The 27,415-nt window shown below is 39.3% G+C and overlaps 1 protein-coding gene and 1 long non-coding RNA gene across 4 annotated transcripts in view; one reads left to right on the top strand and one right to left on the bottom strand.

Moving 5' to 3' along the window:
- Positions 1-20,533, top strand: part of C11H12orf4 (chromosome 11 C12orf4 homolog) — a 39,136-nt gene extending 18,603 nt beyond the window's left edge. For all 3 annotated transcript variants that reach the window (XM_004279017.3, XM_033404267.2, XM_049693859.1), the window contains 5 exons: positions 2,595-2,669; positions 6,645-6,847; positions 17,578-17,635; positions 18,340-18,407; positions 19,010-20,533. In XM_004279017.3, the coding sequence (XP_004279065.1) occupies positions 2,595-2,669; positions 6,645-6,847; positions 17,578-17,635; positions 18,340-18,407; positions 19,010-19,102 (497 nt within the window). In that variant the 3' untranslated portion in view covers positions 19,103-20,533. The remainder of the gene's footprint in view (positions 1-2,594; positions 2,670-6,644; positions 6,848-17,577; positions 17,636-18,339; positions 18,408-19,009) is intronic.
- On the bottom strand, positions 7,205-9,057 carry LOC125960375 (uncharacterized). Its single transcript, XR_007469944.1, has 3 exons — positions 9,044-9,057; positions 8,250-8,961; positions 7,205-8,006 (listed from the first exon to the last, which is right to left on the bottom strand). It is a non-coding gene; the product is annotated as an uncharacterized LOC125960375 (long non-coding RNA).
- Positions 20,534-27,415: the final 6,882 nt, after the last annotated feature.

Here is a 27,415-nt window from a genome sequence, read left to right as displayed (position 1 = left end):
TTCTAAAATAGGTAAAACAATCTGAAGATTCACAATTCAAACTGTACAGAAGAGCATACAGTGAAAAGTCTTTGTATCTCTGTCCACCAGCCATCCAGTTTCCTGCTCCAGAGGCAGCCAGTGCTGTGTCACATGTACCTTCTGGACGTGTTTATGTGTGTGTGTGTGAACAGGTGTATGTATGTATTTTGCCTTTTCACACAAATGGCAACTTTCTCTGCACACTTCTCTGTCCTCTGCTTTTTTTCACTGAATAGTTTATCTTGGACATCATTTCATATCTGGACAGAAAGAGCATCCTTAGAGCTTTTCACTGCTGGATAGTGTTCCACTGCAGGATATCCCATTAGTGATCAGTTCCCTATTGATAGACATTTTATCTGTTCCCAAGTTTTGCTCTTATAAGTGATAGTGCATGAATAACCTTACACGTATATTGTCATGCGTGACTGAGCGTATCTATGGAATAGATTTGTAAAGAGAAATTCCTGAGCTAAAGGGCACATACGTTTGTAATTTTGATAGTGTCAGCAACTGCTCTCCATAGCGGCCCCACCAGTTTGTATTTCCACTCTGGGTAACCATGGCTTTGTAGTGGCGACGTCTGTCACATACAACAGAGCCAGGCCGAGTCTTAGGAAATCAGTGTGGAAGTGTGTCCCAACGAAGGGCCTTTCAGAAAATTACAGTCTGTCCTCTTACTCTTCTGCCATCTCCTTCCTCCATCTCATTCAAACTAGCAAGGATGTGATCAGACACATTCAACTATTATTCTTAGTAGTAACTAAAAGCATGAAGATTGAGATCATGACAGGTGTGGGAGAAGGCGGAGGATGCAAAGTTTATGAGAGGAAGTTTTTAAACCACATACGGTTAAGGCAACGTGTGTACATCATGGTAGTATTTTGTTCTTGTTCAAGCAACTATTTTGTGGTTTAAGTGAGTCAGTGAAACAAGTAGGTTTATAAAAGACTACTTTCTTAGAGGAACCCGCGTGTTGTTATAGAAGAGTTTTGCGAAAATACTTTCTCCATCTTTTCCTTTTCTGAGCATGCCCACGTGTTTGTTCTACACGTTTACATCCTGATACGCAAGTACTGTCTATTCTAAGACATTCTGTTGTTTTTCTCACTGTGCCTATTATATCAGCATCTTTATATTTCTGTGGTTCATGATAAGCCAAAAGCAATTTCATTTTTTGTACATGTTTTATATACATTAAAAAATTTAGCCATCTTCTTAGTATTATAAGGTATTACCATTGAAACACGGAAAGGGAGATGGACTAGAAACTGTTCTTTCTTGTTTACTTAGTAGGGATTCTGTCTGTTCATATTCCACGTGAACAAAATGAGAGTCTTCATTTATTGTTTTTGTTTTCTGCGCTGTGAGCAGACATTTATTCAAAGCCTATCGATTACATGGGTCTGTATGAGAATCAGACTGTTGCATTACATGTGGATTCTGGCAACACAGAGCCTTCTCTCTATGCCTCTCTCTCCCTCTGTCTGTTTATAAAATATATGCATTTACAAGGTATGATGTTGTAAATCAGTTACTCAAAGTAGTCAGTGGGTAAAAATATTAGGTTACTTTTATTCAGAACTCGTTTGAAACCATAAGCCTCCCTTGGTATTTTCAGTTTACTCATTTGAAGTTCTGACTGTTTTCAAGTGATTTTCTGATGTTGAAGGCCATTTCAATATAGTTTTATATTTAATTTGAATAAATATACAGCCTCTTAAAGATAGCTACTTAGAATGCTAATATTCATCCTGCAGTTTTCAGTTCTCATAGAATTCTTATAAAATTCAGATGTATCTTCTATTAAAAATATATGTACATGTATAAAATAATTTGTGTTCAACCATAATAATGAATGATCAAATGTGATAAATCTTATTTTACCCACATTTATCCCTCAAAGTAATATCATGCCTTCTAAAAAGGAAGAAGAACTATTGAATATCTGAAAAAAAAATTCCATTTGAAACAGAATCTCACCTGTCTGTTTGAAAGAAATTGTATACAGTGTTAGATAAGAAGTAACAAATTTCAGGAATGGGCTGAATAGCAGGTGATTCCTGGTGCTGCTAACCATTAGCTGATCGTCCTGAACAAGTTATATCAACAGCAGTGACTCAGATTCTAAAAATAAAGCTGGCCACCCCACAACTGTCTAATGAAGTCATTTTATGTGTAGTTAGCTTAGTGCCCTGAACCTCCCAGATGAAAAATTGGGGATTGGCAAGTCTAAAGTGGTCAAGACCACAGGCTTTGGAATCTGAGTATGTGGGATCGAGACCTGGTTCCACCACTTACCTGTGCCTTCCCCGTTAAGTGAATTAACCTATCTAATCCTCTCTTCTCGTGTATAACGTGACGAGAACACTAGTCCCTCATAGGGTTGTGGTTAGAGGGGTTTTGTAAGAATTAAATGAGACCATCCATGTAAAGCATGTATCTGACTACCTGGCACCTAGAGATCCTTAGTAAATTTTTGCTGTTGTTGTGGTTGTTTGGGGAATAGTAGTAGTAATGTGTTTTCATATGTTATTGTGTTCTTTCCCGTTGCATAACTACCTTATGAATAGATTCTGGAAACCGAAATGGAGGAAGTGATGATAAGACTAAGAATGCAGATAGAAACTATTTAAACATTCTACCTGGTAAGTATTATTTTACTTTAAACTGCAATTTTCTTAGAATCACATACATTGAAATCATAGATTTGAAACATAAGTGCTTATGGTGTACCTTATAAAATTTTTGTTGGTCAGTGTATCACTTTAGAACATTGTATCTATCATCTATAAACACACTGTCACAATGTTCTGCAATTAAATCTTTATTCTTATAGTAGCACTGACTTTTCCTGGATCCAGGAAAAATTGAGAAAAATTGAGAAAAATTCCTCAAGCCGTTGCATAAGTCTAATCATTATTTGCTATTTCAAATGTCCTCTTTTATACGTTGTTTCTTAGTTTCTTAAATGAACCAAAAAATAATTTTTACTATGAAATAAACAATAGTAAGTAGGGGTGTGAACAGTTGAACATGTGGAAAGAACATGGGTTATCTGATTTAGCATCTTTCTTATTGCCATTGCCCGGTAAATTCTCCTGCTTTATTATTCTGGGATATATTGTTTATCAGCTGGAAATTCACTCTCTTGATCCTCTTCCAGGTTGAATGCACTCTGATGATCCTTAGTAGTGTTTGTATGACAGGGCATAACAGGGAAGGCCTATTTGTAGACGTTATAAGTGTAAAGTCTTTTAAACCAAACGGTAAATGTTGCAGGTTCATACACAACCAAGTTTGTCTCCTCACATGTCCTTCCCCGGATTTTCTGCACATAGGTCGTCACATTCCATTTATTCCTGGTGCTCATTTTGTCTCCCGGCCAGTTCGCTTGTGGCCATCAGCTTCCGAATATGCTCCCACCTCAGATAGCCCACCTTCGCGGATAATGTTAGTGGCAGATTGCATCACCACATGCTGTTTCCTCCACTTTGTGGAACAGGAAACTGTCCTCTGCTCCATCTAAAAATACCTTCATTGAGACAGGATTTATTGTATTTCTCTTCATAGATCCATAATTTAAATCATCTATATTTTGTGGCTTTCTTAAAATGTGCCAATCTTACCTCTTCCGGAGGTACCAACGTCTGATTTTTTTTAAACTTAACTCTTTACTGCTGTATTTCTGTTCCTTCTTGCTCCTTTTTGGAAAAAGCCTATAGGTTAGTATCTCATTATTACCAGCAAATCAGAAGACTATGTCCTCATAGTCCTCATAGAAGTCCTCATCAGCAAAGAAGTAGTGACAATTCAGTTAGCTATGCTGATAGCATCTGAATTGCCATTTGGGTAAAGGACGCTGCATGGCCAGGACTGTACAGGAGGTGAGGAAAATCCAAATCACAAAGCGCCTTTAGAGTTTGAAGTTGCAAAGAAAAAGGTTGATGTGCGTATCTTTTAACCAGTGGGCTTGCTTTGTCATTATCTAAGTATTTGTAGTTTATATCATCTAATTCTCAAAACGATTTTGTAAGGAGAGCGGTCAGGCATTATCTTCCCCATTTAATTCACGAAGTACAGAGGATCTGTAAGTTGAATTGATTTGCCCAAGATCATTCCACCAATAAATGCTAGAGACCAGATCTTTTTAACACCCAGTCTGGTCCCTTTTCTACCATATTATGTTATTTTGATTACTACTACCAGCTCCGAGACCCCCATCCTACTAACGGGTAAAATGAGGCCCAGGACAGGTTATCTGAGGTCGAACGAAGCAGTGCCAGTTTGGGGGTTAGGAGCACCTGACTTGTCCACTAAGTCCTCGGCCTCAGTCCTGGACCGTAGCCCATGTTTAATGCTATGAGTACCACCGTGTGAACCATCAGGAGGAGTTCAAGAGGTGACACGCTTCATTGGATATACTGGGTCTCTGATAAGCAGTCTGCGTCTTTTATTGCCTGCCAGGGAAATTGCTATACTACTCCTCGCCGGACAATTTTTTTTTTTACTTTTCCTTTGTCTGGTTTGTTTAGATCTGTCACTGGCCTTTCTCTTTTTATTTATTTATTTATTTATTTATTTATTTATTTATTTTTGGCTGCATTGGGTCTTCGTTGCTGCGCGCGGGCTTTCTCTAGTTGTGGCGAGCGGGGGCTATCCTTCGTTGCAGTGCGCGGGCTTCTCATTGCCGTGGCTTCTCTTGTTGCAGAGCATGGGCTCTAGGCGCGCGAGCTTCAGTAGTTGTGGCAGCAGGGCTCAGTAGTTGTGGCTCGCAGGCTCTAGAGCTCAGGCTCAGTAGTTGTGGCACACGGGCTTAGTTGCTCTGCGGCATGTGGGATCTTCCCGGACCAGAGCTCGAACCCGTGTCCCCTGCATTGGCAGGTGGATTCTTAACCACTGCGCTACCAGGGAAGTCCCTGGCCTTTCTCTTTTACTGCTTATCTAGTTCTTTTATTGTGTAAATTAAAGAAAAAAAAAAAAAAGACCTTTGCCTGGGGCCTTTCAGTGGCATCCATGGGCACAGCTTATGTACACTAGTAATTGGAAATGGTTAAACATTGTGCCAAAGTGTATTCAATACTTAAAAAATACTATATGTTTATAAATAAATATAAGTAAAATCCTAAGGTAAGGACTTTGAAGCCAGGATGAGCAGAATTTGTGAGGACGTGGGTTAGTGATAGAAGAATAGTTCTTAGAAGAGCAGAGTTTTCCTAGAAGGACGTAACAGATTTTCCAGTGAGTCAGGTGTGTTTATAAAAACATATTTTTTATATATTTTATTTATTTATATTGACAGAAACTGCAGAATATAAAAGCCAATGGCTAGCGTGGCTACATAGAAAATAGAGTGATTGTAGAAAGCCTGGATGTTAAGGTTTGATAAACACTGCACCGGCATTCAGTCCAAAACGTTTGTTTCCCATTCAGTGAACAGATGTTTACTGAGTACCTTCTATGTACCAGGCCCTGTTGTTCCACGTGCCAGAGATAGAACATTAAACAAGAGAGAAAAAAATCCCTACAGTCACGGCATGTAAACAGTGGTCCCTTTAAAATAACCTCATAAACAAATAACAGAAGAATTTCAGTGCTGAGAAGAACATAGAACAATGTGAAAGAGAATAAGTGAGGGGTGAGGGAGTCCTATATCAGTCAGATGGGTCAGTCAAGGAAGACCTCTGGGAAGAGGTGACCTTCACTCTGAGGTATGCTTGGCGAAAAGCAGTCAGTCAACAAGAATCTTGGGGGAAAGCCTCTCTCGGGGAGCAGCCCTGGATCGGGAACAAGCCCTGTGTGTCTGAAGATCTTAAGGAGAGTCTGTGTGGCTGAGGCAGGAGCAGAGGGTGAGATAAGAGGACGGAGTTTGGATTTTTTCCTGAGTGTCATGTGAGCCACGTTAAATGGGAGAGTGATATAATCTGATTTATACTTAAATCGTTTTAACTGCAAATGTGGATGTGGTTTGTAGGTGGGCAAGACTAGGAGCAGAGGTTAATTAAGAGGCTATTACAGAAACCTAAGTGAAATGATGGTAGCATGAACTAGGGTGATAGCAATAAAAATGGAATGCTCAGATTTGAGATATTTGAGGTATGTGTTGCAGATACACAAAATAGCTGGTGGTGAATTGGATTGGGGAAGAGGCAGTGAGAGAAAGAAAGTAATTAAGGGCAACTCCTGGTTTCTGTCCTGTGCAGCTAACGGGAGGGGGACTGGACCCATAAACCGAGATGGAGAGAAGCAGGTTCAGGGTGCAGGAAAAACAGGTCATCAAGTAGCCTGTTTTTACATGTTAAGTTTGAGTTAAGTATGACGTTTTGAGCATTTACATCAAAATAGCGATGATGAGTACTCATTTGACCTACTTATGAGTATATAAGCTTGGTGGTCTCTTCATACCAATTTAGGAACCTAAGGTAAATTTGGCCTCTTTTTTCATCACCCTTCTTTCCAAGAATGAAGGAGCACTAATTATATTTGCTTCCTGAGTCCAACACAGGTTCTGGTAACACCTCTGCTGGTTCAGCACATTGGCTGCCCACTACAGTTGTTTACGAAGCCCACTGATGAGTGTGCCTTATGCATTTGAAAGTCATGATTGTATCTGCTGTTCACAGGAGAATTTTACATTACTCGGCATTCTAATCTCTCAGAAATACATGTTGCTTTCCATCTCTGTGTGGACGACAACGTGAAATCGGGAAACATCACTGCGCGGGACCCTGCCATTATGGGTCTCCGAAACATACTCAAGGTTTGCTGCACCCATGACATCACAACAATAAGTATTCCTCTCCTGCTGGTGCATGATATGTCAGAGGTAAGCAGATAGGAAAATACCAACGTTTTCTGAAAATATTGTATAATAATAATAATCCACTTTACATTTTCAAAGCTCTGTTTAACTAATGAGGCTTTGCATCTCCTATCTGCATCTCCTATATGTCATCAATAGAATTGAGTGACATATAACATAAAACAGTGAATAATCCTTAACCAAATATGTTGAAAAGAATTCTAGCATTATCCTATAGTAGGTAAACTAGAAAGCCAGACTTCTTTTTAGCTTTGGATAAGGCATGTGCCCCTAATCCTCCCCCTTCTCGTCTGTTTTTGTCTTAAGTAGCTTTAGATTTACCTCCACATTTGTATTTGGCTTCGGCTAACATTAAAATTAGTAGGCATTAATAGGCAATAGAAAGAGAAGCTAGATGACGGGAAGAAGCCAGCCTCATTTTGACATTGTCTCAAGGATGCTCTTAGGATAATACAAGTACTGGCTTCTACGACCAAAATGTGGCGTAATCATTCATTCATTTTATGATGTACTGAACTTTATTTTACATTTTTAATTTAAAAATCTCTTTCCATGGCTGTTTGCTTTCTCTCCTGCTTTCGTCCCTTACCTACATAAAAACCAGTTAGAGGGATAAGTTGTAGAAATAATACAGAGACTAAAAATTCAACTTCAGATAGTCTGGAGGAGCAAAGCAGCCTCTAAACAAACGGGTGCAGGCAAGTCCTTCTGGGAGAGCCAGTGGCCAACGTGGTGAAGGACCCATGCCAGCAACATGGTGCCTGCTTGTTCTGAGTGGCACTTTTTTAAAAAGCAAGATGGCTAACTGGCAAGCACAGCTTGTGAAAGGAAGGAAGTGCGATCATCGATTATTAAAAGTTGTCTACCAAAATAATAGATGTGTATAAATACTGTATCGTAAAGTGCAGGGTAAAAGATCTCATACTGTACTTTTTAGAGTGACTCAGTCCCCAGTTAGACTCATCACGTTATAGGACACCTCATTTTAAATGCAATACTCTATATAAACACACACACACACACACAAATCAATTCCATATAAGACAAGATGATTTCAAATGGTTTCCCACTTACAATTCTTTTATATTTTTACCAGACACACTATCGTTTTGATTAAAAGAATTCTGGCTCCATCAGATGCAAGCTGCATTAATTTCTCCGCCTCAGTCACACCTAATACGGCCTTAGGAGAGATTGACCAACCCTCAGTCACACCTAATGCGGCCTTAGGAGAGATTGACCAACCCTCAGTCACACCTAATACGGCCTTAGGAGAGATTGACCAACCCTCAGTCACACCTAGTGTGGCCTTAGGAGAGATTGACCAACCCTCAGTCACACCTAATGCGGCCTTAGGAGAGACTGACCAACCCTCAGTCACACCTAATGCGGCCTTAGGAGAGACTGACCAACCCTCAGTCACACCTAATACGGCCTTAGGAGAGATTGACCAACATGTTTTGTTTTGTTTTATTTTTCCCACTGTAGCTTTATAAAGTTTTAGTCCCATCAGGAATTTTTAGCCATTGTTAGCTTCACTAACTAGTCCATCTATAAAAGAGTCTTTGGGGAGTGACAAAGAAAGTTTGTGATGAATTCCAGCCACACGGAAACATCCGAACGTTCCTGCAGCTGGACTCCTGGTTAACCAGTTTATAAAAATGGTCATATGTAGGTGGGAAACAACCTCAAAAACAGTGTTTCCAAAAGTCACTAAGTTCGGATTTACTTCCGGACATCTGATACTATAGCGTGCCCTCTCCCACAGTGTCACAAAGGTTACATGTTTTAAATTGGGACAGCCAGCTGCAGAACATTAAGTCTGTTTCCAGAGTGTCCATTTTAATTCACGAAAGTATATTGAGCCACGATCCTCCCATTGGTCGTATTTAAACATCCATTCAGGTCAAGAAGTTTATCCTACAAACTCAGACAACACTGCACAGGATATAGAGGCAGTATTTGTCTTAGCTTTCGTGCAAGGATCCCAAAGCGTTTCGGCTCTTGTTTTCTTCCTGTAGCAGACTTGCCAGATTCTCAGTTACCACATTGCAGTGTGTGCAAGGTAATGATGACAGTGTCGGAAACAGTCCATGTCCCAGCATCGATAAAAACAGCTGTAGAAATGAATTGCAGTTTAAAAAAAACAGGAAAAGAAAAAATAATCTATCGGCAAGAAGGAAGACATCCTGCTCTTACCAGTTTTATCTCTGTAGATCTTTGTGATCTGAAGACACTGTCATCCTGGAGTTCAGTCTAACCTGATAGACGGGGAGTGAACCTGCAGGTCACAAATCCTGAGTTCCTGACCTTTCCTTTTGTTTGTGCTGTTAACTTGTTGAATCAGTTGGGACTGAAGGGTTTTAGTTGTTATAATTGTTGTGGTTGATGCAGATGTTGTTCTTAACCTTTTATTAGCATATAATACACATAAAGAAAAGCACACATAAATATACAGCTCACATTTTCGCCACCTGAACACCAACATCACCAACGCCCAGATGATGAAACAGAACGTCACCAGCCAGCACCCCAGCGTCGCCCTGTGCTCCCTTCCCATCGCTTAACCCACATGCCCTCCCTCCACAAGGGTAGCCACTGTTTTCACTTTGAAAAGCATAGGTTAGTTAGGTGTGTTTTTGTAATTTATGTGGGTGGAATCCTGTTGTACATACTCCCGTATCTGGTTTCTTTCACTCAGTGTTGTGTGTGTGAAATTTATCCATAGTACTGTTTGAGGTTGTAGATTGCTCGTTCTCATCGTTACGTAGTGTTCCATTGCATGACTGGACCACAGTTGTTTAGTCATTCTACTATTTGTGGACATTCGGTTGGTTTCCAGGTATTGATTGTTGCGACGAATGTTGCTGTGAACATTCTAGAACATATGTTTTGGCGTTTCTGTTGGATACATACTTAGGGGTGGAATTGGTAGACGGTAGGCCAGGCACCCGTTCAGCTTTGGTAGATCCAGTCAAATAGTTTCCCAAAGCGATTGTTGAATGTAAAAAAAGAGAAAGCCAGACTGCTGTTGCTCACCTTCAGATGATGCTTATGAAACCGATTAACATGAGTGTTTCAGGAACCTCCGAGGCACAAGCTTGAGATAAAGGATAGTCTTGCAATTTCCCTCAGGGGTGCATAGACCCAGGAAATAATTCTTGTATCTACCGTCTAAGACACGCCGTGAAGATCTAAAAGTGCATACCAGTTAGCCACCTCTGCAGTTCAGCCTTACTCTGATTGGAGGATTCAGGCTGGGTGGTCAAAGTGCGGCCACTAACTGTAGATACAAGATATTGTCTGCGGTCATAGTTAGAACTGGCACCCTCATTTCAATTTCACAGGTTTAGAATTTACTCTGGGTGTGCCGTGCCCACTTATCATCTAAAGTATAGCCACCGGGCCCAGTGTCCTGCCTCATTTCCGAAGTCTGAAGTGTTTCACAGGATCCGTTCAGCTTCTTCAATGGATTTCTTTCCCATGTACTCGCACAGATGTGACGCTAAGATTTAGTCACTTGGCTGTTAGTTAGAACTCATGATCAAAAGCGTTCTGTGCTTCCCTGACCCACTGTGTTGTAGACGCCGCCTACTGTATGATATATACTAAGGGTTGCTTCCAGAAGAGAGCTCCTTACAGGACTACAGGCCACATCCCACGATGACACCCAGTAAATCATGTCTTCTTGTGACCTTGTTGACTTCTAAAGCTTGCGGTTTAGAGTCCTCAAAGCCATTCTTTTTAGGCACTGCTTTCGATCAGAGAACAAATGACAGGGGTGCTTGGGATGGAGCCTCTGTGTGGGCAAATGGGGGTTTTAAAAACCACCTGGGTGTGTATTTGTGCAGGTGCCTGCAGCTTTCTAGTTTCCTTTCTGATCCACCTGCTGCTAAGTAGCGCTAAGCGGAGGTAAACAGAATATGAGTGTTCATATCATGTGAAAATTAAATTGTCTGTCACTTCGAAGATATCCTGGGATCCTGCCCGGAGCTGGTATTTTGGTGTGTTCTCTATATAGCACTGATGAAACTTTGCGTTAATTCACATCATTCTGAAGAGTTCGTATTAATTTGGCTCATAGATATTTGCTCTAGACCACGCTATTAACCACACATACCCAAAGCAAGAAAGCAAGCTATTGAGGGATAAAAGGGGATGATCTTTGGAGAAGTGGGGCAGTGAAGGGACTTGGTTTTTTCCATCTACTTTTGGTCAGACCACTAGAACTATCCCTGTTCTAACTTGTGCTTCAGTCTTTCATCATTTCCATCACGATCCTGACTTTAATGCAGTGGGATCATAGGTATTCTGTGTGTTGATGCTGAAGGCTGGCCCTTCGGAGGCTCTGTGCTCACACTGCACAATGGCTGTCCTCATGTAAGTAGTGCTTAGCCTTGGCCTTAGCCTGAGATGTTTCAAAGGCTAATCGTAGATGACAATAAATTACAGATAAGACAAGCTACTGTCAGATAATGCTTTTTTATATGTAAAAACAAGTGCTTTATTATAATAGTATGGATAGTAATAATTCCTTGATTCTGATCATTTCCGTGGTATTTCGAAAAAATGTTATGTTTTAGAGTAGCATTTTAAAGTGATGCAAATACTCAGTTATACTTTAGCATTTATTCCCACATATGATCCTTCAATAAAATGTTTAATGCAAGTGAAGGGTAAGTAAATAAAACACCACTAATGAAAACCAGCAGAAACAACGAAACCTAAAAACAGATGCGCAAAGACTTTTGAGGCACTGGAATTGTGAGACACGGACCATAAAATAGTTGATTACTGTGTTTAAAGAGCTTGAAGACAAGCTTAAAATGTCTTCAAGTAAAAAGATGCTGTGAAAAACGACCTAGCAACTACAAAATTGAGTTTTTAGTTACTGAAAGAAATTTAAAAGACCTAAATAAATAGATATACTATGTTCATTGGTTGGAAGACTCAGTACTGTTATCTGTTCTCTTCAAACTGATCTATAGATTTAAATCCCAGTCAAAATCCTTATAAGGTGATTTTGGAGATAAAGCTAATTCTAAAATTTATATGAAATACACAGGACCTAAAACAGTCAAAACAATTTTGAAAAAGAACAAAGTTGGGGAACTTACAGCAATTGATTTCAAGGCTTACAAGCTTAGCAAGCTACAATAACCAGTGCAGTGTGACACTGGCAAAAGAATAGACTGTGGCTCAAAGGAACAGAATAAAGAATCCAGAAATAAATCCGTGCATATGTGGTCATTTGATTTACAGCAGAGATGCCAAGGCAGTTCAGTGTGAGAAAGTGTAATGTTTCCAACCAGTGGTGTTGGAAAAATTGGGTATTTATACAGGAAAAAAAAACAACAACAACAAAACAAACCTTGAGCTTTACCTCACAATCATACATAAAAATTAACTTAAAATGGATCATAGACTTAAGCCAAAAAAGCTAATAGTGTAAAACCTCTAGAGGAAAACACAAAAGAAAATCCTGGTATCAGATTAAGCAGAGATTTGTTAAGACACCAAAAAAACATAAACCATAAAAGAAAAGCTTAATAAATTGTACTTCATTAAAATTTAAAACCTTTCTCATCAAAAGATACTGTTAAGAAAATGAAAAAATGCAGGTCTCAGACTGTCACATGACCTTGAGTGGTTCACTCTACCTTTCTCAGTGTCCTTTTTAGTTTATAAAAGTTGTTTTTTGTGAGATACAAATTATGTATATTGTAAAGTTCTATGTAAATGTAAGACATTATTATTGTAGTTTTCAGAGCTATCAGCATTTCCTCTTAGCCGCAGGTAGATATTTCTTAGTCACCTTGCTCCCTCTGTACATTTTTTTAAACTAGGCAGAAATAAGACAAAAGACAAAAACTTGTCACTCCATGCATATGTGTACTCCCGTAAGGCACCGTGGCTCTCTTATAACAGCCTTGTCAGTTACAAGGAAATATTCTTCCTGAACTTTGAAGCTAAGACATATTATAAACTTAATTTAAACATCAGGCAATTCTACTAGTCATTTTTATAAGCGTCCAGAGTCTTGGAAAAGAGGATTCTTTACTTTTTAGCCCTTTTGGCAACTAGACCCCTTTTATTTATCAATCTTAAAAGTATCTTGGACACAAAAAAGTAGTTTCCTGAGAATTCCCTGCAGTTCAGTGGTTAGGACTCTGCACTTTTCTGCTGAGGGCCCGGGTTCGATCCCTGGTCGGGGAAGTAAGATCCCGCATGCCGCGAGGCACAGCCAAAAAGAAAAAGAAAACAAAGTAGTTTCCTCTCAAAGCCTAATTCTAGCTACAGAGAAAGTCACTTTCTTTTTAAATTTCCATGGATAATAAATGGTTCACTCACTCAACCTGTATGCCTGAGCATCTGTATGCTCAGTGTTGCAGGAGGCATCATCATAAAGGTAATAAAGGTAAATAAAAAGTGGTTCCTGCCCTTAGAGAGCACACACCTTAATAAAGAAGACATAGATCCCATCTCCCTACCTGTTCCTCTACCACCGCCCCCTCCCCCCAAAAAAGAGTAAAATGTGATCATGGAGATAAAAAAAAACAAAGTACTCTGGGAGTTCAGAGACACCATTTGTAGCTGGGGAACTGGGAAGTACTTCATGAAGGAGAGGACGGTTAGGGAGGGAAGAGCAGGTTTCAACAGATGGGAAGAATGGGGAGGGCATTCTAGGCAGAAGAAATGGCTTGAGGAAAATGGGAGGAGTGGGTGACAGGCATTGCAGATCATGTTCAGGCAAAGGCGGACAGGCAGGCTGGAGTGAAACCTCATTTTTTTAACTTAAAAGTCATAGAAGCTGAGATAGTTTGGGTCCTAAGGTAATTAGCCTTAAATACTAAAGAAAGTCTTAGATGTTATTCATGCGGCAGCAGGAAGCAATTGCAACTTACTAAACAGGAGTGTAAGGTGATCAGAAAGGTATTTCAGATAAATCAACCAAATCAGTTAGAAGGGGAAATTCTGGGGTCCAGGAAACTACATGGGAAGCGATAGCAATACTAGACCTGAAATCACAGAGACCGTCAGAGATGGGTGAAGGCCTGGGATAGCTCAGTGACACTCAGCCCAGGAGAGGGGCTGGCACGTTTCATGAAGAGTGTGAATAATGCCGGAGAAGCCAATTAGAGCAAGACTGAGAGAAGGTTAGGTAATTATAACCCAAAATATAAAGTAAATATCCATGAGTCCATACTGATATAAACAAATGCTCGAATAAATAAATGAATAGGGGAGAAGAAACAAACCTCCCATGCAGAAAAATTCCAAGTAACTTACGTAGATACTCCATCCTCAAGGAGGGGAGCACAAAATCTCCACCGCTTAAGTGTGGGCTGCCCACAGTTAGTGACTTCTTCCCACAGAGGTCAGAGGGGAAGGTCAGGGCTGGGGACCTTAAAAACACCACCCCAGCCAGGTGTTCCAGGCTTACATCGCTAGTCATAAATCGCATTGATTATCTACCCTTGATATGGTGTGATGAAAATGATACTTCACCTCTGTAGTCTTCCTGCCCAAATCCATAGCTCCTGTCTAATCATGATGCAAACATCAAATTCTAATAGGGGGCGTCCTACAAAATACCTGACCAGCCCTCCTCAAAACTCAGGCTCATCAAAAACAAGGGAAGTCTGAGAAACTCAGGGCAAGAGGAGCCTCGGGCGACGTAATGACTCAATAGAGTGAAGTGTCCTGGACGTGGTCCTCGAACAGAAAACGCCATTAGGTAAAAGCCGGGGAAATCTGCATGCACTGTGGATTTGAGTTAATAATAAGGTGTCAATAGTAGTTCAGGTTTTTTTCTGGTTTTTAAGTAATTTGTTTATAGTACTGCATTTACAAAGAGAATAGTGCACCCAGTAGAAAGAATAAAAATGTATTTGGGGTTTTATTTTTAACTGACTGCAAATAGAAATCCTTTAGTGACATCATGGCAATTTGACAGTTATGATTAAGTTCAATAAAAGTACATGGGGTACTTGGAAGATCAGGTTCTAGCTGCTGCTTTCTAACAGCCTCTGATTCATCTGGCTCCTTAAATGATACGGGCTAAAGCCCTTATTTGGTGGGGAAACATTTCCAAAATGAACTTTTAGGTTCTCCTTAATAATTTTCTCCTGTCAATGGTTAAAATAGGACTTTCTGTTTCTGTGTCTGTGTGTGTGTTGGTTATTTCACTGAAGTGTCATCACCCGAATTCCTAGCTTCACAATAGTGATTTTACAATGTAGAAACAATTCAGTTGTTGTCGTCTGCCATTGCTTTAGATGTACATATCGCTGAAAACCCAGAGTAGATTAGAATTGCTGAAGGATTTTTCTGCCATTGTTTGATGTAGTCTGGTTTCTTTATTCCTTTTTAAAAAATTTTGTTGAAGTATAGTTGATTTACAGTGTTGTGTTTAATTTCTGTTATACAGCAAAGTGACTGTTATACATATATTTACATTTTTTTCATATTCTTTCCCATTATGGCTTATCACAGGATATTGAATATGGTTCCCTGTGCTAAACAGTAGGACCTTGTTGTTTATCCATCCTATATGTAATAGTTTGCATCTGCTAATCCCAAACTCCCAATCCTTCCTTCCCCCTCCACCCTCCCCCTTGGCAACCACAAGTCTGTTCTCTATGTCTGTTAGTCTGCTTTTGTTTTGTAGATAAGTTCATTTGTGTCGTATGTTCCCTTTACTCTTGATAGGTACGTGGACAGCCTCACTTCTAGTGCTCTACTAATATAAGATGTTAACAGGGGAAACTGAGTGTGGGAGTGTATGGCAATTCTCCGTACCATTTTCATAATTTTTCTGTCAACCTAAAACTGTTTCAAAAAAGAAATCCTATTTTTTAAAAGCCATCAGGGTGATACCGTTTTGGATCTATTAAATTAGTAAGTATGTTAAATAATCTTTTAAATAATATTTAAGTGTCCAAATGCTGGTGGACAATATGATGAAATTGGATGATGCATACATTGCTGATGGCTAATGTAAACTGATATTACCTTTTAGGGAAAAACTTGAATTTTATTTCACTAATCTATAGGAGTAAGTATCCCAGGAAATTATTCAAAAAACAAGACATCTATAGATGTAGATACACACATGCGTCATATACATAAATATGTCCACTGCAGTGTTATTAACAAAAAGGGGAAATTGAGTTATAAGAGGCCATTTTAAATAAATTATGATGCATTAACTCAAAACAGCAGTTTTTAAATTGTGTTCTGAAGATACCCCAGGATGCTAGCCCCCTCTGGGGGTCAGCAAGACTAAGAATATCTTCATGATAATACTAAGACACTCTGTGCCTTTTGCATTCTCATTCTTGCATGAGCGTCACTGAGTTCTTCCCGAGGCTGTATGATCACACAGCAGGTTGATGCAGAGGCAGATGTGAGAGTCCAGATGTCTTCCGTGAGGCCAGGCATTAATGAGATTTGTAGATATGTAAGACATTGCCCTTCTTCTCACTCAGGTTTTTTTTGTTTTGGAAAATATAGTAACTTTACATTTTTAAAAAATACGTTACATTAACGTATGGTGGGTTTATCGTTTTTAAATGAAATTAAAATTTTCTCAGTTTTAATTTCTAATGCAGTAAATATCAGGAGACATAATCCACATAGACAGAAGCTCAGTGCAGTCCTCAGTGATTTCCAAGAGTGTAAAAAAGATCCTGAAGGATCACCGTAATGAATTAATAAACATATTTTATTGTTACAGTTACAAAGACTTGCAGCGTGGGAAAGTAATTCGATAATAGTGAAAAGAAATAGAATTTAAAATGGCACAATCGCTGATCACGACCACAGAAAAGTATAAATGTGTGGGTTGGTTGGTTCGCGGCACGCATGTGCTCACTTTGTCAAGGGTTAGGAAGGAGCGTCCAAAAAAGAGCTCATTGGTCGGTTAGGTGGCTGGGATAGGGCGCTTGTTTGTTTCTGGTACTTTGTAATAACATGTTATACACAGAAAACATTTTTTTTTAATTTAAATTTATTTATTTTTGGCTGCATTGGGTCTTCATTGCTGCGTGCGGGCTTTCTCTAGTTGCAGCGAGCGCAGGCTGCTCTTCGTTGCGGTGCGAGGGCTTCTCACTGAGGTGGCTTCTCGTTGCGGAGCACGGGCTCTAGGCGTGCGGGCTTCAGTAGTTGTGACTCGCGGGCTCAGTAGTTGTGGCTCATGAGCTCAAGAGCACAGTCTCAGTAGTTGCGACACACGGGCTTAGTTGCTCTGTGGCATGTTGGATCTTCCCAGACCAGGGATAGAATCCGTGTCCCCTGCATTGGCAGGCGGATTCTTAACCACTGCGCCACCAGGGAAGCCCCAAGGAAAACATTTTGATGCATTTCTTATTCAACTATTGTACAATTTAATAGAATTATTCATGCTAACATATTGAGAGAAGTAGGTGGAGTTCCTATGTCACATGTATTTGTCTTTAGAGTTAATTATGTAGAAAGTTTTAAGGGAATGTTCATTTTTAAAATTATACTGACTAGGCTAATTCAGTTAGTTTGCATTCCACAAGTATAGTCTAACAGCTGGAACAGGTTACATGCCTAAAAACCAGAGGAAATCTAGCTGAAATTAGCTAATGGTTGCCTGTAAGTGGATGGGCAACATTATAGATAAATTAAGATCTGACCATATATATATTTTTTTCTTTTTTACAAAGTTCAGTTAAAAACATGATTTGCTTTGTTTCTGTTTTTAGGAAATGACTATACCGTGGTGCTTAAGGAGAGCAGAACTTGTGTTTAAGTGTGTCAAAGGTAAACACAACCTTATATTTAACAACAACGACCTATATTTCTTCCTTGAAAATAGTGAAAGTAGAGCAAACCAGGAGAAAGAATTGTAGCAGTTACCCCTGTCATCTGGTGCCTCAGTTAAATGGTTTAACAAGCACATATTTCATAGCGGTTTTTTTAATCTACCTTTTTCCAATCAAAAAATAAAATCTCCAGCCCTCTTTTTTTGGGCCGTGTCACACGGCCTGCAGGATCTCAGTTCCCTGACCAGGGATTGAACCCGGGTCACAGGAGTGAAAGCCTGTAATCCTAACCACTAGGCCACCAGGGAGCTCCCTCCAGACCTCTTGAAATGTGAGAATATTTGGACATTGATGGAGCTCACTCTCTGTTACCTTTTATTTTCTTGAAAAGAAAATAGAACCACGTGTTTCATTAATCTTTAATAACCTGTTTTGGCTTCATTGTGTGGAGGCAAAATAGGACTTAAGAAATGATCATTACAAGTATTTTGACGGAACTATGTGCAACCTCTCTGGCCTGGAGAAATAAGCATTGCAGAAGTTTATCTGGCCTTCAGGCTTAACCTTTCCTACAGGCAAGTAGCTACCTAAAAAGTCAAGACGTGCAGCTCCACGATGAAAATTCAGTTTATTTTCAATAAAGGACTGGTAGGTTTGAAGACCAGAACTCATAATTCAGCAAAGTCTGTTGTTCTATTTTAGGTTTCATGATGGAAATGGCTTCGTGGGACGGAGGAATTTCTAGGACAGTGCAGTTTCTGGTGCCACAGGTGTGTTATCTGGATAGCTCTCACCCCAGTTCAGTCTCTGTTGTGATATTCCTCGCAGACATAGCTAGGCACACTGCCGTAAACTCAAAAGAGCATAAGAAAATGCTAGCAGCTTTCTGTGTTTTAAGGGGAGAAGTGTTTGCATGCCATCAAGGCACTTAGTTTACTGTCAAAGATGTTAGTATCTGCCACTCAGGGGATCTTTGATTAAACCCCAAAGCTGAACTTAACTCATCTTTCCTTCCCCGCCCCACATTTATGTTATATCGATTCATAAAGGACATGAGCAGAGGGTGATTCCGTGTTCTATGTAAAATTTAGCAAAACTTATCACTGAGTGCACTACTGTTACCTAGGGGTTTTTCTGGTAATCAGACTTATTATTTGACAGATATAGCGTAGGTTCTCAGAGGCTGGATCCAGAGAAACAGCCCTGCCCACAGCTGTGCAGTTAAATCAGCTCTGAAAGATAGTGTTCACATATTACACTCCATGTCTAGAACTACTGCCATTACTTCCATGTTTTAAAATACTTAAACATTTTTTTTAAATCAGTGATGATTTAACAAGTGCAAACTTTTTTTTTTCTTACCTCTTAACAGAGCATTTCTGAAGAAATGTTTTACCAACTTAGTAACATGCTTCCCCAGATCTTCCGAGTATCATCAACACTCACCCTGACATCCAAGCACTAAACCCCCTAGATTGATATCTGGCAGAAGAGGATGCGTAAACTATCCAGGAACTTGAGATGTGCTGGGATTCTGTCAAGCAAAAGATGCCCAGAAAGAGGACTTGCCACCCAAGCCACGAATCAAATCATGATAAACATCTGTTAAACGTTCCAAAATCCACATGCCGTACAGACTAGTGCTCAGCCCCTTACTTATACATTTATTCTTTTTTTTTCACACACACACACACACACACACACACACACACACACACACTGTATTTTATTTTTACAAGAGATAAACTGACACCAAGCATTTTAAATGGATGACCACAACAAAAGCAACAATGACTGCAATTACGAAACACACTCATACTATGTCATAATATGGACATTCAGTCCAGTAATCCTCCACTGTAACAGCTCCTTTACTTTGCAGAGAAAATTGATTTGTATATTTTTTGCCTCTGAGTCCTTGTGGGATTTTTTTTTCTTTCTTCAAACAGAAGGTCACAAAAATTATAATCATCCCCATCAGTTCACTAGTCCCATGTAATTGATTTTTTTTCATCTTGATCTTTTGTTAGCACTTTTATGAATTCATCAGTTTTCCATTAGAGTTCTGAAAATGCTTATTCATTCAGTTCAACAGTATAGTCAGTTACCAGAAACCTGTACTTGTCAGAGTCTTTTCCATGAATTCCCTGAAGATGAAACCCTTTTATAGGAACATTTTTGGGAAAGCGTCGGAGTACACCCAGAACTGTCTGTAAATGACAAAAGACTTAAAAATGACCACGGTTAAAGATTTTATGAAAGTGCATTATAATGCAATTGACAAGGAAATTTAGTTATTTGAGATATACATTTTAAAGTAATAACTAGAATTATGACATAACATTATACCAGAACATATAAGATTTTTAGAAATTTCATGTAATGTCTGAAACATTTATATTAACATATTTCCATACAAATAACCCAAAGAAAGTTTAGTATTAGTTGTTTTTTTTGTTTGTTTGGTTTTTTACACTGCAGATTCTTATTAGTCATCAGTTTTATACACATCAGTGTATACATGTCAATCCCAATCGCCCAATTCAGCACACCACCATCCCCACCCCACCGTGGTTTTCCCCACTTGGTGTCCATATGTTTGTTCTCTACATCTGTGTCTCAACTTCTGCCTTGCAAACAGGTTCATCTGTACCATTTTTCTAGGTTCCACTTACATGCGTTAATATACGATATTTGTTTTTCTCTTTCTGACTTCACTCTGTATGACAGTCTCTAGATCCATCCACGTCTCAACAAATGACTCAATTTCGTTCTTTTTTATGGCTGCATAATATTCCATTGTATATATGTACCACAACTTCTTTATTCATATGTCTGTCGATGGGCATTTAGGTTGCTTCCATGACCTGGCTATTGTAAATAATGCTGCAATGAACACTGGGGTGCATGTGTCTTTTTGAATTATGGTTTTCTCTGGGTATACACCCAGTAATGCCAGTAATGGGATTGCTGGATCATATGGTAATTCTATTTTTAGTTTTTTAAGGAACCTCCATTCTGTTCTCCATAGTGGCTGTATCAATTTACATTCCCACCAACAGTGCAAGAGGGTTCCCTTTTCTCCACACCCTCTCCAGCATTTGTTGTTTGTAGAATTTCTGATGATGCCCATTCTAACTAGTGTGAGATGATACCTCATTATAGTTTTGATTTACATTTCTCTAATAATGAGTGATGTTGAGCAGCTGTTCATGTGATTCTTGTCCATCTGTAAGTCTTCTTCGGAGAACTGTCTATTTAGGTCTTCTGCCCATTTTTGGATTGGGTTGTTTGTTTCCTTAATATTGAGCTGCATGCGCTGTTTATATATTTTGGAGATTAATCCTTTGTCCATTGATTTGTTTGCGAATCTTTTCTCCCATTCTGAGGGTTATCTTTTTGTCTTGTTTATGGTTTCCTTTGCTGTGCAAAAGCTTTGAAGTTTCATTAGGTCCCATTTGTTTATTTTTGTTTTTATTTCCATTACTCTAGGAAGTGGATCAAAAAAGATATTGCTGTGATTTATGTCAAAGAGTGTTCTTCCTATGTTTTCCTCTAAGAGTTTTATACTGTATGGTCTTACATTTAGGTCTCTAATCCATTTTGAGTTTATTTTTGTGTATGGTGTTACGGAGTGTTCTAATTTCATTCTTTTACATGTAGCTGTCCAGTTTTCCCAGCACCACTTATTGAAGAGACTGTCTTTTCTCCATTTTATATCTTTGCCTCCTTTGTCATAGATTAGTTGACCATAGGTGCGTGGGTTTATCTCTGGGCTTTCTGCCTTGTTCCATTGATCTATGTTTCTGTTTTTGTGCCAGTACCATATTGTCTTGATTACTGTAGCTTTGTAGTATAGTCTGAAGTCACGGAGTCTGATTCCTCCAGCTCCATTTTTTTCCCTCAAGACTGCTTTGGCTATTCAGGGTCTTTTGTGTCTCCATACAAATTTTAAGATAATTTGTTCTAGTTCCGTAAAAAGTGCCATTGGTAATTTGATAGGGATTGCATTGAATCTGTAGATCGCTTTGGGTAGTATAGTCATTTTCACAATGTTGATTCTTCCAATCCAAGAACATGGTAGATCTCTCCATCTGTTGGTATCATCTTTAATTTCTTTCATCAGTGTCTTATAGTTTTCTGCATACAGGTCTTTTGTTTCCCTAGGTAGGTTTATTCCTAGGTATTTTATTCTTTTTGTTGCCATGGTAAATGGGAGTGTTTCCATAATTTCTCTTTCAGATTTTTCATCATTAGTGTATAGGAATGCAAGAGATTTCTGTGCAATAATTTTGTATCCTGCAACTTTACCAAATTCATTGATTAGCTCTAGTAGTTTTCTGGTGGCATTTTTAGGATTCTCTATGTATAGTATGTCATCTGCAAACAGTGACAGTTTTACTTCTTTTCCAATTTGCATTCCTTTTATTTCTTTTTTTCCTCTGATTGCCGTGGCTAGGACTTCCAAAACTATGTTGAATAATAGTGGTGAGAGTGGGCATACTTGTCTTGTTCCTGATCTTAGAGGAAATGCTTTCAGTTTTTCACCGTTGAGAATGATGTTTGCTGTGGGTTTATCATGTATGGCCTTTATTATGTGAGGAAGGTTCCCTCTATGCCCACTTTCTGGAGAGTTTTTATCATAAATGGGTGTTGAATTTTGTCAAAAGCTTTTTCTGCATCTATTGTGATGATCGTATGGTTTTTCTCCTTCAATTTGTTAATATGGTGTATCACATTGATTTGTGTATATTGAAGAATCCTTGCATCCCTGGGATAAATCCCACTTGATCATGGTGTGTGATCCTTTTAATGTGTTGTTGCATTCTGTTTGCTAGTATTTTGTTGAGGATTTTTGCGTCTATATTCATCAGTGATATTGGTCTGTCATTTTCCTTTTTGTAGTATCTTTGTCTGGTTTTGGTATCAGGGTAATGGTGGCCTCATAGAATGAGTTTGGGAGTGTTCCTTTGCAATTTTTTTGAAGAGTTTGAGAAGGATGGGTGTTAGCTCTTCTCTAAATGTTTGATAGAATTCACCTGTGAAGCCATCTGGTCCTGGACTTTTGTTTGTTGGAAGATTTTTAATTACAGTTTCAATTTCGTTACTTGTGATTGGTCTGTTCATATTTTCTATTTCTTCCTGGTTCAGTCTTGGAAGCTTATACCTTTCTAAGAACTTGTCCATTTCTTCCAGGTTTTCCATTTGATTGGCATAGAGTTGCTTGTATTAGTCTCTTAGGATGCTTTGTATTTCTGCAGTTTCTGTTGTAACTTCTCCTTTTTCATTTCTAATTTTGTTGACGTGAGTTCTCTCCCTCTTTTTCTTGATGAGTCTGGCTAATGGTTTATCAATTTTGTTTATCTTCTCAAAGAACCAGGTTTTAGTTTTATTGATCTTTGCTATTGTTTTCTTTGTTTCTCTTTCATTTATTTCTGCTCTGATCTTTATGATTTCTTTCCTTCTCCTAACTTTGGGTTTTGTTTGTTCTTCTTTCTCTAGTTCCTTTAGGTGTAAGGTTAGATTGTTTATTTGAGATTTTTCTTGTTTCTTGAAGTAGGCTTGTATAGCTATAAACTTCCCTCTTAGAACTGCTTTTGCTGCATCCCATAGGTTTTGGATCGTCGTGTTTTCATTGTCATTTGTCTCTAGGTATTTTTTGATTTCCTCTTTGATTTCTTCAGTGATCGCTTGGTTATTTAGTAACATATTGTTTAGCCGCCATGTGTTTGTGTTTTTTATGTTCTTTTCCCTGTAATTCATTTCTAATCTCATAGCATTGTGGTCAGATAAGATGCGTGATATGATTTCAATTTTCTTAAATTTACTGAGGCTTGATTTGTGACCTAAGGTGTGATCTATCCTGGAGAATGTTCCGTGCGCACTTGAGAAGAAAGTGTAATCTGCTGTTTTTGGATGACATGTCTTATAAATATCAATTAAATCTATCTGGTCTGTTGTGTCATTTAAAGCTTCTGTTTCCTTATTTATTTTCATTTTGGATGATCTGTCCATTGGTGTAAGTGAGGTGTTAAGGTCCCCCACTATTATTGTGTTACTGTCAATTTCCTCTTTTATAGCTGTTAGCAGTTGCCTTATGTATTGAGTTGCTCCTATATTGGGTGCATATATATTTATAATTGTTATATCTTCTTCTTGGATTGATCCCTTGATCATGATGTAGTGTCCTTCCTTGTCTCTTGTAACATTCTGGTTTTTTTTGTTTGTTTTTTGTTTTTTTTTTTTTTACATTCTTTGTTTTAAAGTCTATTTTATCTGATATGAGTGTAGCTACTTCAGCTTTCTTTTGATTTCCATTTGCATGGAATATCTTTTTCCATCCCCTCACTTTCAGTCTGTATGTGTCCCTAGGTCTGAAGTGGGTCTCTTGTAGACAGCATATAGATGGGTGTTGTTTTTTGTATCCATTCAGCAAGCCTGTGTCTTTTGGTTGGAGCATTTAATCCATTCATGTTTAAGGTAATTATCGATATGTATGTTCCTATGGCCATTTTCTTAATTGTTTTGGGTTTGTTTTTGTAGATCCTTTTCTTCTCTTGTGTTTCTTCTCTAGAGAAGTTCCTTTTGCATTTGTTGTAGAGCTGGTTTGGTGGTGCTGAATTCTCTTAGCTTTTGCTTTTCTGTAAAGCTTTTGATTTCTCCATCAAATCTGAATGAGATCCTTGCCAGGTAGAGTAATCTTGGTTGTAGGTTCTTCCCTTTCATCTCTTTAAGTGTATCATGCCACTCCCTTCAGGCTAGTAGAGTTTCTGCTGAGAAATCAGCTGTTAACCTTATGGGAGTTCCCTTGTATGTTATTTGTCATTTTTCCCTTGCTGCTTTCAATAATTTTTCTTTAATTTTTGCCAGTTTGATTACTATGTGTCTTGGCGTGTTTCTCCTTGGGTTTATCCTGTATGGGACTCTCTGTGCTTCCTGGACTTGGGTGGCTATTTCCTTTCCCATGTTAGGGAAGTTTTCGACTATAATCTCTTCAAATATTTTCTCAGGTCCTTTCTCTCTCTCTTCTCCTTCTTGGACCCCTATAATGTGAATGTTGTTGCATTTAATGCTGTCCCAGAGGTCTCTTAGGCTGTGTTCATTTGTTTTCATTCTTTTTTCTTTGTTCTTTTCCACAGCAGTGAATTCCACCGTTCTGTCTTCCAGGTCACTTATCCGTTCTTCTGTCTCAGTTAATCTGCTATTGATTCCTTCTAGTGTAGTTTTCATTTCAGTTATTGTATTGTTCATCTCTGTTTGTTCTTTAATTCTTCCAGGTCTTTGCTAAACTTTTCTTGCATCTTCTCGATCTTTGCCTCCATTCTTTTTCCGAGGTCCTGGATCATGTTCACTATCATTATTCAGAATTCTTTCTCTGGAAGGTTGCCTATCTCCACTTCATTTAGTTGTTTTTCTGGGGTTTTATCTTGTTCCTTCATGTGGTACATAGCCCTCTGCCTTTTCATCTTGTCTATCTTTATGTGAATGTGGTTTTCCTTCCACAGGTTGCAGGATTGTAGTTCTTCTTTATTCTTCTCTCTGCCTTCTGGTGGATGAGGCTGTCTAAGAGGCTTGATGGGAGGGACTGGTGGTGGGTAGAGCTGGCTGTTGCTCTGGTGGGCAGAGCTCAGTAAAACTTTAATCCACTTGACTGTTGATGGGTGGGACTGGGTTCCCTCCCTGTTGGTGGTTTGGCCTGAGGCAACCCAACACTGGAGCCTACCCGGGCTCTTTGTTGGGGCTAATGGCCAACTCTGGGAGGGCTCATGCCAAGGAGTACTTCCCAGAACTTCTGCTGCCAGTGTCCTTGTCCTCAAGGTGAGACACAGCCACCCCCTGCCTCTGCAGGAGACCCTCCAACACTGGCAGGTAGGTCTGGTTCAGTCTCCCCTGGGGTCACTGCTCCTTCCCCTGGGTCCCGATGCGCACACTACTTTGTGTGTGCCCTCCAAGAGTGGAGTCTCTGTTTCCCCCAGTCCTGTCAAAGTCCTGCAGTCAATTCCCACTATGCTTCAAAGTCTGATTCTCTAGGAATTCCTCTTCCCGTTGGTGGACCCCCAGGTTGGGAAGCCTGACGTGGGGCTCAGAACCTTCACTCCAGTGGGTGGACTTCTGTGGCATAAGTGTTCTCCAGTCTGTGAGTCACCCACCCAGCAGTTATGGGATTTGATTTTACTGTGATTGCGCCCTTCCTACCATCTCATTGTGGCTTCTCCTTTGTCTTTGGATGTTGGGTATCTTTTTTGGTGAGTTCCAGTGTCTTCCTGTCAATGATTGTTCAGCAGTTCGTTGTGATTCTGGTGTTCTCGCAAGAGGGAGTGAGAGCACGTCCTTCTGCTCTGCCATCTTGGTTCCTTTCCTCTATACAGTTATTCTTAAAGTCTCTTTATGAAAAAAAAGTGTCCTTTTTCCTACCATTATGTCCTATCTGTGAATATTCGTGAGTTAAAACTTCTACGTGTCCCACACAGATACTAGGTGTAGGAGACTATTCACTACAATTTCATGGAGATATTTGACTTTTCCAAAAGATTTGAATCATTCCAGGTACAAGGCTTAATTAACATACAAATAAAACCTTCCCTCTACCTTATTTTCCAATTAAATTTTAAAAATTACAAAGCAGTGAAATATACATTGCAAGTATGGATTTCCTGTGATAATCTTTTTATAGAAGTGTATGAGACAAATGTGACTGTTTTAAATCCCTCCCTTTCAAAAACTTGCTTTTAAGGTACTCTTTCTAAGATTTTATAAGAGTCAAAATAGGACTTCTTTACCCCTGTCTCATCTTCCCTTTGTGACCTCGCCCTTGTCCATTAATAACGTTTTGTGGACTGGGAAAGTAGTGTGCCTACATGCAGGCCTGGTGGAAGTTGGTCTAAAGCAGCAACTGGCAGTGTTTTAGTGACACTGAGTCAACATGGTGATGATCAGACAGTGGGGAGCATCTTTATTTCTGCTTACTGTGCTCTCAGCTTCCTTAATCCTTTGGCTTCCTGTGTTACTTGGCCAATAACTGTGTCCCCGTTTCTGTCTCTGCTGTTTTGCCACCTTTTCCACTGTCTTTCCTTGTAGAACTACATTCTCAGATGCTCCCTATCCCATCTAGAACATATTTGCTACAAGTAGTGACTACAACGAATAAAGGCATCTACAAAAGCAATAGTTTCATCCAATCCAAATTGTATGCAGATTGTAACTGGCCAGCAGACTGAACTGGAGGACGTCTGACATCATCATAAGATGGTCTGTCTTGATTCCAAGAAACAAAAAGCACTCTATTAGTATGCCCAAATGTAATAACTTATGGAAACTCCTTTGGCACAGAGAAAACTTTCTCATAGAATGTGTCTTGATTTTCTACTCAAGGAAACAACTGTCCAGTAACAACCCTAAGGAGAACACCACTCCAGACTGGGTCCATTACTCACTAACACTTTCCACATCCTTTTCCAAAGAGCCTGGTGATCCCACCAAGAACAAGGTAGGTGCTCTGTCCTTGGAGCAAGAAATTGTCTTCTGAGCATGAATGCTACCATTGCAACTGCTTCTAATGCAAAGCCATGTAGACAGACAGAAAACTGGGCTGTGCAGGACCAGGGTCAGAGACCGTCAGGGTTTGTACTATGACAGGTCGAGTTGAAGTGGGTGTAGTATGATCAAAAGATGTTCAGTTTATGCCTATTCAATAAATTAGGAGTTTGGGATTAGCAGATACAAACTACTATATATAATATAAAATAGATAACAAGGTCCGGTTACCTATAGTACAGGG

Source organism: Orcinus orca, chromosome 11 (assembly GCF_937001465.1).
Source record: "Orcinus orca chromosome 11, mOrcOrc1.1, whole genome shotgun sequence".
NCBI classification, from domain to species: Eukaryota; Metazoa; Chordata; class Mammalia; order Artiodactyla; family Delphinidae; genus Orcinus; species Orcinus orca.
The sequence above is the reverse complement of the archived record's forward strand: the minus strand, read 5'-3'. Positions and strand labels throughout refer to the sequence as shown.